At 42.3% G+C, this 13,631-nt stretch overlaps 1 protein-coding gene across 3 annotated transcripts in view; it reads left to right on the top strand.

Annotated features, from left to right (window-relative positions):
- Positions 1-9,479: 9,479 nt before the first annotated feature.
- PDE7A (phosphodiesterase 7A) overlaps positions 9,480-13,631 on the top strand; it is an 86,427-nt gene continuing 82,275 nt past the window's right edge. Inside the window, exon 1 of one of the 3 annotated variants that reach the window (XM_061600226.1) lies at positions 9,480-10,303. In XM_061600226.1, the coding sequence (XP_061456210.1) occupies positions 10,166-10,303 (138 nt within the window). In that variant the 5' untranslated portion in view covers positions 9,480-10,165. The remainder of the gene's footprint in view (positions 10,304-13,631) is intronic. The other 2 variants (XM_061600235.1, XM_061600245.1) reach the window with 2 other exon arrangements.

The following is a 13,631-nucleotide window of genomic DNA, read 5'->3' as shown; positions in this document are numbered from 1 at the left end:
AATGTGCTTTTATATGTAGAGTAGTACTCAGCTGTGATGTGTATTTCATTGCCTTTTCAGAAACTGCCTGTAAGGGATCCTCTAAACACTCTAAACCATTATAAAAGAGGAAGAAAATCCAATTCTCCATTCAAACCTAATATATAAGTAATATAAGATGTGGTAAAAAGGGCTCACCATTAGTAGATCATTTTCTTGAATGTAAACATACTATGAAAGATTTTCATTTTTGGGGTGTGGAAAAAGTATGGGGACCTAATAACAACAGACTCCTAAAAAGAGAAATATGGTGGATTTTAGCTTTAAATACTCTATCCCCTTTAGGTTTGAATGGAGAATTGGATTTTCTTCCTCTTTTATAATGGTTTAGAGTCTTTAGAGGATCCCTTACAGGCAGTTTCTGAAAAGGCAATGAAATACACATCACAGCTGAGTACTACTCTACATATAAAAGCACATTCTCTTGTGCCAGTATACAACATTAAGAAAAGGAAATTGAAGAGAACGCTAAAAACGGCTAAAGAAAGAAGTAGATAGAAAAGAATGTAATTTTTTTAAAATTGGGTGTTTTCTTACTGTTTATTATGAATTTTAAACAAAATGTAATCATATGTATGTATATATGTGTTTGTATTATAGCCCCTGACGAAGGCTGATAAAACAAAGCCGAAACACGTTGGGCATTTTAAGAAGACAAAATAAATCATTTTACAACTTCATTGGTCATTTTGGGTTTTGAACCCCCCCTTTTTTTCTTTTTCATATTGACAATTGACCACCACCCTCCTTTTTTATTTGTATACCACCCCATAACCAAAGCTCTCTGGGCGGTTTACAACAATTAAAAGCATTAAAAACAACATACAAATTAAAAAAAACATTTTAAAAAAGCAATTTAAAAACACATGCTAAAATGCCAGAGAGAAGAGGAAAGTCTTGACCTGGTGCTGAAGAGATAACATTGTTGGTGCCAGGCGCACCTCGTCAAAAAATCATTGCATACTTTGAGAGCCACCACTGAGAAGGCCCTCTCTCTTGATGCCAGACTCCCAGCTTCCTTTGGAGTAGGCACCAGCGTGGAGCGTAGTGTATGGGTGGGTTCGTGTCAGGAGAGGCATTCCATCAGGTATTGTGGTCCCAAGCCATGTAAGGCTTTATAGGTTAAAACCAGCATCTTGAATCGAGCTTGGAAACATACAGGCAGCCAATGCAAGCGGGCCAGAATTGGTTTTATATGTTCGGACCGTCTGGTCCCTGTTACCAATCTGGCCGCTGCATTTTGCACAAGCTGCAGTTTCCGAACCGTCTTCAAAGGCAGCCCCATGTAGAGTGCATTGCAGTAATCTAACTTGGAGGTTACCAGAGCATGGACAACTGAAGCCAGGTTATCCCTGTCCAGATAGGGGTGTAGCTGGGCCACCAACCAAAGATGGTAGAAGGCTACCTGGGCCTCAAGTGACAGAGATGGTTCTAGGAGAACCCTCAGGCTAAAACCTGCTCCTTCAAGGGGAGTGCAACCCCATCCAGGACAGGTTGGACATCCACCATCTGGTCAGAAAAACCACCCACTAGCAGCATCTCAGTCTTATCTGGATTGAGCCTCAGTTTATTAGCCCTCATCCAGTCCATTGTCGCAGCCAGGCACTGGTTCAGCACATTGACAGCCTCACCTGAAGATGAAAAGGAGAAATAGAGCTGCGTGTCATCAGCATGCTGATGGCAACGCACTCCAAAGCTCCGGATGACCGCACCCAACAGTTTCATGTAGATGTTGAACAGCATGGGGCACAGAAGGGAACCCTGCGGAACCCCATACTTGAGAGTCCAGGGTGCTGAGCAATGTTCCCCAACTACCACCTTCTGGAGCCAACCCGCCAAGTAGGAGCGGAACCACCGCCATGCCGTCCCTCCCACTCCCAACTCAGCCAGTCTTCCCAAAAGGATACCATGATCGATCCATCCTCAGTGAGGGAAAGTCTTGAGTGAGCATACTTCTGGGGGCTCTTCCAGATGATGCTTTTGTTGTGTATTCGCCTTGCCTTGTTCACTGAATTTTTCAGAGGGTTCTATTCTTCAATTGCTCCTCTTCTTACAACAAGCTATTAGTCTTTAAATTGAGGTTGTCATTGTCTGTCATGTGACAAATTAAAAAGACAATTTCCCAAAAAAATCTTAGAGGGGGGAAGCACAACTTTAGAGGGGGCAGTGCCCCCATTTGCCCCCTCCGGCTACAGGCCTGCCTCCTCCCTCTTTTTCTTCATCTCAGTATGCTGCAGTGACTCAGCTGGACAGAGGTCAGATGAGTGGCACAGCCTCACTGCTACATCTGCTGCTGTCCTTAAGTGTTTTTGCTGGCTGGAAAGTGTCCTTGAATTCTGATCATTGTTCTTGCTTGCCTGGGTGGAGAGTAGTGTGTATGTTTAAACTAGCCTACTGCCCAAAAGTAAAACGTACATTCATTGCTCTGCTCACTTTTCCAGAGGGTTGCCTGGAAGAGAATGCAGGCCTCAGGCTAAAAAAGGTTCCTCATCTCTGATTTAAAGAGATGCTAAGGGAACAGTATTGGTCTTAAGTAAATACAATGCAGCATAACGTTCAGCATAATCTTTATTCAGAAGTAAGTCCCATTGTGGCCACCTCTTAGTAAGCATATTGTTACATGCACCCCAGTCTCTGATTTCTAGGGTGCCAGCACATAGCTTGGATCATTGGTTTCATTATTATTATCATTTATTAAATTTATAAGCCATGCTTCTCCCAAAGAAGACCAGGGCATCAGTTACCGGAGACTGTGGTGTCTTTGTGATATATGGTTTTATTTACACACATATATACACGCTAGGGTTGCCAGGTGTCTGGTTTTCACCCAGAGACTCCGGTTTTGGGGGGTCTTCTCTGGGTCTCTGGGTGAGTCACCCGAATCTCCGGACTCTTAGCTTTCATTTTTTTAAAAATTAAGTTTCTAGGTGGTCTGGTTCAAAAGATATAAACCAAAACATCAGCCACTCCCCTGGCGCAACTTCTGTTAGTACCGGCTGTTCTAATCCCTGCCCTTTCAGGTTTGTAACCAATAAGTGAAGTCAGGGTTGTGATTGACAAGATTTGTTGACCCCTGGAAATACCTAAACCCTATTTAAAGTTCTGAGAACAATTTCCTTTTCCTGCTTGTCTTGCATCAGGAATTCAGTAAATTTATTGTTTTCAGCAGCATAAAGAGTACTTTCTCTGTACAGGATGGGAACTTGCTTCTGAGTAAACATGCATAGGATTGCACTACAACAGAAGATCACAGTAGGATCTTAGTGGGCATACACAGTAAACAATTTTAATTATAATAAGTGTGCATGCCATTTTTAATTACTTGCAAAAATGGCATATCATACTTTATCTTTCAAATAATTTTTGAACAGAAGTTGTAAAAAGTGTAAATGCTGCAGTGTTATACTTTTCTAATTAAGGCGTCAAACAAGTTTAATTTTTACTGGACTGTTGAAGAGGGCAGTTTATTTGTCTTATTCATAACCTGTTTTGAAAACCGTTCCAATGTGGTGCTTTTCTGGGAGTAAAGCTGCAATGCTAATTCCACATGCCTGAGAGTTAACCCCATTGAATTCAGTAGGATTTACTTTTGAATAGACATGGTTAGAATTGTGCTGAAAATCAGTGGGACTTTTGAGTGAACATAGAAAAGGATTGTGTTGTAAATCTTTCTCTCCCCCTCCAATCCTTTTTTTTTTTAAAGCAGTTAGGCAGGGCTTACTTAGGTGCCATTGTTTTTATTTGGCAGGAAACTAATGCTTAAAAAAAAGTTCTGCAATGGCCAACTGGTTTTGACAATAAACTATTATATGGGGTATATTTTTACATTTCCAGTGTGTGTATATGTGGAATACTTCCAAAAACCCTGTGAGGTAGGGTTGGAAACCAAGACAGCTCACAGCAAGAAATAGAGCCATTTAAAACCCAATAACCATACAAGTATAAAACAGTTGAAAAACAGCTTAAAGTGGGATGATTCTGAATTTTGGATTGGGTGAGTGAAGTTCCTTATCACTGAATTGCAGTCCTGTGCATGCTTCCTTGTTTGAGTAAGACCCATTGAATACATTGGGACTTGTTTCTGAGTAAACATGCATAGGATTGCACTATAAATATCTTTACAGGTTGTGTAAATAATAAACATCTTTGACATTCATGCTTATATAAATATTTCTTCATACTATGTCTTGATATGTATCTGATTTCATACTATTGTTGTTACATGCCTTCAAATGGATTATGACTTATGGCGACACTATGAATCAGCAACCTCCAATAGCATAGCTGTAAATTATTATTTACAAATTATTTTTTCCTTCAAATGTTAAGCGTGCCCTTCTTCCTTAGGGTGGTCATGGTACCCCTCCCTCTATTGTTTTCATCCTGAGGGGCAGATTAGGCTGAGAGATGGTGCATAGCCCATGGTCACCCAGTAAACTTTGTAGCTTATTTGCATTTAAAATTTAATTAACATGATTTATTGCAGGCAAAGTTTATGAAGTAATGCACTTCCCCATAATACATTTAAAGCTCATCCAACTCGCATTTAAACTGCATGACTTCCTCCAAAGAATCATGGGAAGTGTAGTTTCCCCATCACAGTTATAGTTCCCACCACCCTTAAAAAGCTAGAGTTCCCATGGTTCTGTGATGGGATTCATGTGTTGAATGTGCTTTAAATGAATGGTGTGGATCTGCCCTAGTATGTTGTGCATTCATTAGTGAACTGAAAAGAACAATTTTAAAAGATACTTTTTAAAACAGGGCTGTAACTCAGTGGTAGAGCACATGCTTTGCATGCAAAGGTTCAAAATTCAATTTCTGGAAGAGACTATTGCCTGGAATCCTGGAGAGCCAATGCTAGTCCATGTCATCGGTACTGAGCTAGACTATATCAAATGATCTGTCTTGGTGTAAGGCAGATTCATTTGTGCCTAAAAGAGGAAAAAGACCCAAGGGCCACAGTGACTCCGAAAGTTATTTATGCATTTTGTTTACAACATTTATATACCACTTTATTGTAAAAAAAACCCCTCAAAGCGGTTTATAGAAGGAATTAAAACAAGAAAATTATTGGCAAAAACAGTTAAAGACAGGTATTTAAAAATATTCAAAATAATAAAACCAACAATGAGTTAAAAACAGGTAAAGAACACAATAGCTTCTACATGCCTGGGTAGAATTGCCTGAATAAAAATGTTTTTTGCAGGTGCCAATATGAGTACAGTGAAGTGCCTGCCTAATGTAAATAGGCAGTTCCAAACTGTAGGTTCTGCCGCACTAAAGGATCAATTTCTTACAAGAGCAGAACAAGTACTATGTGGCACCCGTAACATAGAAAGTACACCTTGAACTTGGCCTGGTAGCAAATTTGCAACAAGTGCAGATTTCAGAGCAGAGGTATTATGTGCTGATAGGGTCTCACTCATGTCAACAATTGTGCTGCAGCAATCTGCACTAACTGCAGCCCCCGGGTCAGGTTGTGGGGGATTTTTGTGATCTTGGCTGACTGACTGCCCAGATTTTTTAGTTTTGGTTAGGAAGCCTGACTAGTTGTGGGATGCTGAGTTTTCTGCCCTACTGAAAGGAATCTTGTTGTGGTTGGTATGGTATTGCATTTAGCAAATCATCACTGTCTTTTTTCTATTTCCATTTTGTTTACCTCTGACCGTATTCCCTTAAATTCATAGAAGCAACAATAGTGGTTTCATGTGGTCAGCTCGACCCCCTTAAACCCACTGATGATGCACCTTGTTATTTGCATGATGGTTTGTTTCTTGCCCAATATTGGTAAAAGACAATTCACATACTGGGAAGTGTGGCTTCAATTGCTGTTGTTCCCAATCTACTGCCTGTGAAGGTAGACCAAACCATGTGTGTTTTTTCTCTGTCAGTTATTACTCACTGGAATTGGGTTGGCTGTCAAAGTGAGTTTACAGCAGCCAACAGAGTAGGCAGGAAAGAGTAGAGAATCTTCTTAACTTTTACTCATTTCTCATACCTCTCTCCAGTGAAGGGCAAGTCTGTAAAGAAGTTTGGAGCAACCATGTTAAAAGGCAGGCAGGGCATTCCAGGCAGGGTGTTGCCAACCCTGCTTTGATATGGGTATAATTGCAGAGGATCTGTAGTCAACCCTTACCAACAGCACAATCCTAACAATATCTACTTAGAAGTAAGTCCTATTGAGTTCTATGGGGCTTAGTCCCTTAGTAAGTGTGCTTACAATTGCAACCTTCAGGGGCATCCATCTTTACTCCCCAAAGCTCCCATCTAACATCTCCACAACACTAGGCTTCCTTCCTACAACGGCCTTCTGGTGACTGGCCTGGCCTGAGGACACTGAAACCCTTCTTGTCAGAAGCAAGTAGGCTAGATTAAATGTTCCTTATCCAGGCCGTCTAAGCAGTTGAGAAGGAATGATCCTGTCACTTCAGTTGGATTTGGAAACACCCTAATTTAGCTAAGATTTCTATCTTAATTTCCAGACAGAACTTTTTTTGAGTGGTATACTTTAAGCAACTGTGGTTGATGCTTAATGTATCATGCTTAATGACATCACTAGGGCTCGCCTCTATGACATCACTAGGACCCTCCCTATTACATCAGTAGGGCATGCCTCATGACATCAGTAAGGCACACCCCATGACATCAGTAGAGGCTTTTCAAAATCTCAGGGTTTGGGATGCTTCTGACCTGGCAACTCTAATACATGCTGAGCATAAGGTGGAAAGGCTCACAGCATTAACACTCTGACAGATCTTGGTCCCCCATTAGGTTTCTGTCCTACTCTCAAAGCTATAGCTTTGGCTGCAGTACAGAAAGCAAGTCAGGCCTCCTTTCCCAAGCTCCCAGCCCAAGATGAGACAGGCCACTGGGCTATTATTCTCTTTTACACTCACCAGTGAAACTATCTTCAGAATCCCTAGTTAGCCGTTTCTGAACCCTTAAGTCATGCAAAGAGTTACTTAACAGCCTTGGCTAGAGCCATTATATTAACAACGAAGACTGGTGGCTTGATCACTTCAGCAGTCTCTTCCTCTACAGCAGGGATGGAGAACCTTTTTGGTCTGCAGTCCAGATTGTTATCTCCCCCTACCCCATGGGCCAACATTGACAGGCGGAAAAGGCAGCTAACAAGTCAATCATCTGATGTCATTTTATAGATATAAAACCACAACTTGGAAGGGACCCAAAGAAGACATCCAGACCATCCCCATAATCTTATAACACTATATTGGTTTGCAGCTTAATTCTGTAATTGTATGTACACTTACTTGGAGCAAGCCCCATTAGACATATTCGGACTTACCTCTGACTAAACATGCAATTAAAGGAGAGACAATTAATTTGACCACAGAATATTCCAGACACATTTGCCCAGCCTCTAGGCAATCCCTATTTCCTCATTGGGCTACAGCAGAAGTGGGACATCTTTTTGGCTGAGAGCTACATCCCTAGATCTTGGGGAGGGGGAAGAGGACAATCTTTTGTGGTGGTGGAGGACACACTGGTCAGTGCCGAAAAGTGAAGTGGCCTACTCCCTTTTTCTTTCTTCCTCCCCATCCAGACAGCTGTCATAGAAAGGCCAAATTGTTCTTGCCAGTGGTCTGATTCCAAACTGATAGCTTGCAGGTTGAGGAAAGTAGGTTGAGGGCTACATGTGGCCTTAGAGGTTCTCAGTTTGGCCTGGCCTACGTGTAACACAATAAAAAAGGCAGCCCTGTTCATTCATAACAGAAAAAATAACCTTAAACTAAGAGTCTAGTAACAGCTTTATTAGGCTCAACCAAAACGTCACATAAAAAGAGCGCAAACTTTCAAGTTCTCCAGAACTCTTTCATTAGGCCAGTTTTTACCCAAAGGAAGGGCGGAACACATGAACAGAGACCTAACCCCCCAATATGTACAAAAAGTAGGCTGGATATTATAGCCATGAAGTCTACATTCAGATTAGCTTCACTCAGACAATCAGTAGAGCTTCCGAGCTGCTGGAGAAAGAAGTTGAAGCTGAAGAGATCTGAGGGTTTCCAACGGAAATAATAATAAAATTTTATTCGTTAGTCGCCCATCTGTCCGAATTAACGGACACTCTGGGCAACGTACAACAATACAAAATACAATATAAAACAATATACAGTCAACAAATCACAACATCAACATCAATTCATCTAAAACCATCTTTCAATTAATACACTATAAAAACTAGTCCGCCCCAGAAATCCCATAGGCCTGCCTGAATAGCCAGGTCTTTAAGGCTCGGCAAAAAGCCATCAGGGAGGAGGCATGTCGGAGGTCAAAAGGAAGCAAGTTCCAGAGGGTGGGGGCCACGATCGAAAATGCCCTCTCTTTGGTCCGCACCAGCCTAGCTGTTTTCACCGGTGGGACCGAGAGAAGGTCTTGTGAGGCTGATCTTGTTTGGCGGCATAATTGGTGATACTGGAGGCGTTCCTTCAGATAAACTGGGCCGAAACCGTATAGGGTTTTAAAGATCAGTACCAACACCTTGAATTGGGCCCGGTAAACAACTGGTAACCAGTGTAGATCTACCAACACTGGGGTGATATGATCCCGGCGACAGCTCTGCTTTATCAAGCGTGCCGCCGCATTCTGTACCAGCTGCAATTTCTGGACCGTTTTCAAGGGTAACCTCACGTAGAGTGCATTACAGTAGTCTAAGCGAGAGGAGACCAGGGCATGTATCACTCGTGGGAGCAGATGTACAGGAAGGTAGGATCGCAGCCTCTGTACCAGATGTAATTGATACCAAGCTGCCCGGCTCACTGCCAAAACCTGAGCCTCCATGGATAGCTGGGAGTCAAGAATGACCCCTAGGCTGCGGACCTGGTCCTTCAGGGGTAATCTCACCCCATCAAGCACCAAGTCTAAATTTCCCAACCTTCTCTTATCACCCACGAGCAACACCTCGGTCTTGTCGGGGTTTAGCTTCAGCCTGTTCTCTCCCATCCATCCACTTATGGACTCCAGGCATTTGGACAAGGTATTCACAGCCAACTCTGGTGAGGACTTAAATGAGAGATAGAGCTGAGTGTCATCCGCATATTGGTGACACTGCAACCCAAAACTCTTGATGATGGCTCCCAGTGGTTTCACATAGATGTTGAATAGCATGGGGGAGAGGATAGAAAAGGACGGTCCAATACACTGCATACTAAGGCTGCAATCCAATACACACATACCTGGAAGTAAATCCCATTGAACCCAATGGAGCTTACTTCAGAGGAGACATGTATTGGATTGCTAAAACAGAAAGTAGGTATCGACAAGAACCTAAGAAAAACCCTCCCTGCCTTCCCTGCGTTACTTTACTCTCCTTCACCCAAAAAGAGCAAGCGTAAGATGAGCGGGAAATGACGTCACGACGTTCAGCTCCGTTGGCGTTCCCTCCGCGCACAAAGACACGCCCACAGTCAGTCCTAGCTTGTACTTCTTTGGACGAGTGTGCGAAGGGTGGGCCAATTGCGGGCGCGGGAGGGGCAAAGGAGGTCTCCTGCGCGCGCAGCTCTTTCCGTCACCTCCCCCCCCCCCTCCGCTTTGCCTGAGCCGTCTCCACTACAGCAGACCCAGCACCAACCGCCACTACCTGGCCCCTCCCCTTGCGCGCGGGGCCGCGCCTCGTGCTGGACAATAGCGGCGCTGCCGCAGCCGAGTTGTGTCTCACCCAAATCAGCCCGACGTCGCCGCATTTGTAGCAGCCACCTGGGCCCGCTCACCGACACCAATGAGCGGCGGCACGCGGCCGTCCCGGCTGCGGAGCTGACCGGGGCATTCAGACCTTGAGCCGGGACTTGCCGCAGCCGCCGTCGTCGCTGGTGCTGCTGCCTCCTCCTCCTCCTCTTTGACACTTGCTTTCCCCTCAGCCTTCCCTGGGACTGCGTCGGTAGGCACAAACCTTACCGAACCCGGAGCGACCGAGCAAGAGGGGTGGGTCGGGGAGTGGGGAGAGCCCTTTAAACGGCTCTATCCTTTGACCAGCTGCCGGTCCTGACCCGTTCCCGGTGCGTGAGGCGGGTGAGAGAGGTGGGCCTGGCCTCGCTTCGCTCCGGGAGCCTGGCCTGGCTTTTGTGGGTGCTCCAGAAGACGAAGCGGCGGCGCTGCCTCCGTTTCAATGGAAGTATGTTATCAGCTGCCGGTGCTGCCGCTGGACAGGCCGGTCCCACAGCATGTCCTCAGCCGCAGAGGGGCCATCAGCTTCAGCTCCAGTTCCGCGCTCTTTGGCTGCCCCAATCCCAGGCAACTCTCCCAGGTGAGGCGGCCCCTAAAATTCTCTCTCGGCTCCTTCTAATGCAGAAAGGGGGGGTGTGAAGAGTCTGTGAAATTGGGGGTTAGGAAAATAGAAAAGACCAGATCAAATGCACCAAAGAGCCGCTTGCCTCTGCTGAACAGGCTGTTTTTCCTCTTGTCAGTCCGTTTCTAGTTTTGTAACGCTGGGTAGAAATGCACTCCAGAGTACAAGGGATGCCTTTGAGGGTGCTTTACTGTATTGATCTGCTTTTGTTGACATATTTCTTCAAGGAAAATTACGCTAGCTTGCGGTTTTATGGCTGTCTTTTGCGAAATACTACTACTAAGATTCTGGAAAGGGGGAGCTATCAGCTGGTTATTGCCAATACACCTGCAAATTTATTTTGCAAGATAGCTGTAGTGATACCTTTTAAAGACTTCAATATTTTTGTACCCTTAATATCAGAGTAGTTATAAGAATTACGGAGGATGTGATTCAGTCAAACGGAAGCAATTTTAAGATATTATTGGGAGGATTAAAAATTAGTGGAAGTGTTTACCTTTGACTAAATTGCACCCAATCTGTTTAAATGTTTTGTGAATGATCGACTACCTCCCTTAGATTAATGTTCATCCTTTTTCAACCACTGAAACTTTTAAAATTGATTTACAGTGGGTTTTTAAAAACTTCATACTCTATCCAATTCACATTGAAAGATCCCAATGTGAATTTTAACAGTAACAAATTTAACCGTAATAAATGTAGGTAGGCGATGGAGTGTGGGAAAATAGATTTTGTTGCCATTTTTGGCTCTCTTCTCTGCAAATGTTTTCAGGATTGAGTTGCCCATCTGTTGTTGCCCTGATGCAGTCTGCTGAGATTTCCCTGCAAATGATAACAAATCTCTGAATTTTAAGGCATCTGCCCAGAATAAATATGATATATGCTTTACTGCAGATTCTTGAATATTCTCTTTAACAGCACAATCCTATACATGTTTATTCAAAAGTAATGAGTTAAATGAGGTTACTCCTAGGGGAGCTGGTATAGGATTGCAGCCTAAACTGAATATTTTCTAAAGGTACTTAGGCTGCAGTCCTATACCCACTCACCTAGGAGAAAACCCCATTTAACTTATTTCTGAGTAGGTATGTTTAAGAGTTTACTATCTTGTGATGGTAGGAAGTTTGCCCAGCCTTAGGCATATTTGGGTAAGTGAAGAGGAAATAAATCAAGGTTTTGCTTCATTCCCTGTTTAATAATAGCCCATCAGAATTTTACAGAATATATTTGTTAGGAAATATTCATTTTGAAAGAAAAAGCATACATAGTTGGTCCAGTGTTTTAAGAACTCTAGCAGATCAAAATTCTTGTGTTTATATTGCCTTAAGATTAGAATGAAAAATATGCAACATTTAGTTCTGAGACTCGTATTGGGGCTAACTACATGCTATGAGGGAACACTTAACTGTCCTAGGGTCTTTTAAAAGAAAGGTGAAGGGTGGAAAAATTAAATGGCGAAGTGTGGGAAGGAGGTGGTTAACTCTTTCCCTGTCTGCCATTTTTCTTCTCTATTCCCCCCCAACCCCAACCCCCAAAATGCAGGTAGACATGCATTTTAACCATGCAGGGGATAAACACCCTGCTGTGTGAAGGAGAGGGATAACATCTGAGGAAAGGGATTCTTTCTAGCTGTACTTAAGAATCCCTCATTGCATAAAAATAACATTTTTTAGAAAGGGGTATTGGGATCTTTTGCAACATCTGGCAGTAGTGTGTTGTTACCCCTTAAACTCTTCAGTCACACTATATAAATGCGCTATTTTAGCTGTATCCTAAAATATTTTATATGCCATGTTTTGTCCCTAAAAAGGTTCACATAAAAATTTAGGAAAAATACAATAAAAAACCAGCAACAGAATAAAACAGTGTAATTAGCAAGGAGATACAAAAAATTCTTACAATTGCTGTACCTGACCCATTAAGTGATATGCTTGTGAATCTCGTTGTCTGGATTGGGATGTGTGTGTTGTCACTAGCACCTCGGTTCAAATTGCCTTTACACTTTGAACATGTTTGCATGTTTACACATTTTACTTAATTTTAGTGGAACTTACTTTGAAGTAAGGGATCATAGTATTGCTTGAATCTGCTGGTTATAACAGAAGCTGCTATCTTTTCCCTGTATGTAATATAAAAATAACTATTTAGTTTTGGGGTATTTCACACAAGTAAGTTGACTGACATCAGTTAACTTTGTTACAAGTTTGTCAGTTTTCTAGTGTTGTACTAAATGTTGCTTATATCTATCTTGGTCCAGGTATCAATCATAAAAAACATAAGTCCTTCATATGTCCTTTGTTTAACAGCAGTAACTATTGTGGTGTGAACTAAATGTGTGGTTATTGACAGTGAACATTTTAATATGAAATGTGGAATTAAATTTCCTGAATAACTCCTCTGAAGGGGTAAGGTGAGATCTTTTTCCTATCATTGATGGAGGCGGCTGCCTATTATAAAAGGTTCTTGTGACAGATAGTACAGGGCGATGCAATCTGGATTTTAGGGCTTGCTTTTTTGTTTTGCAAAACATCAAGCAAATCTTGTTACCATAGAATTATAATTGACTGTTAATTTTCTACTGCCTCTTCCTTCCATGAATTATTTGAGACTTTGGCTTCCATTTGGCTTGTTATGTCATTCCATACAAAAAATATGAACTGACAGATTTCCTTTGTATCTTATTTTACAATTGACACATCAACTCTAGCTACCTGTTCTTAAATTTAACAGTGAAAATTTAAGAAAAATGTGCGGTAATCAAAAGGCTTCATAAACAGTCCTGGTATTGTTTAGATACATATGCTGATCTCAGATGGGGAAGTAGGGCAAAGTCCAGTCTTTAAAAGAAAGTATAATTTTGGGCAAGTTGTGCTAATGGGGTTATATTCTTCTTCAAGAGTAGTTTCAATCCCCTCCCAGCTGTTCTGAAGCAGAAGTGAAATTATATTAGTAAAAACAAAAAAGGCAGAATTTATTCTAGTCACTCTGTTTTTAAAGTCAGATCCCATTTGGTAGACAATATGCAAACACACAGGTCAAATGGTTTTCTTTGATCCCAAACATGCGGTAAGATTGGATCAGCTGAAATTGCTTTGATAGTATCTTGAACAGTACTGTACTATTCTTTGACTGTACTGGTGTCTCCAGTTGTCACCTTACCTGTATCTGTTCCAGTCTTGTAGGGATTAAGTAATATTTGGGTTCTTTTCCTTCTGTGTTTCAGAGTTAATTGTGCTTTCACATGATCCTTGATAATGGATAAAAGTAGCAGTCACATGTTGTACAG

The sequence above is a fragment of the Rhineura floridana genome, chromosome 1, assembly GCF_030035675.1.
Source record: "Rhineura floridana isolate rRhiFlo1 chromosome 1, rRhiFlo1.hap2, whole genome shotgun sequence".
Lineage (NCBI taxonomy): Eukaryota > Metazoa > Chordata > Lepidosauria > Squamata > Rhineuridae > Rhineura > Rhineura floridana.
The sequence above is the reverse complement of the archived record's forward strand: the minus strand, read 5'-3'. Positions and strand labels throughout refer to the sequence as shown.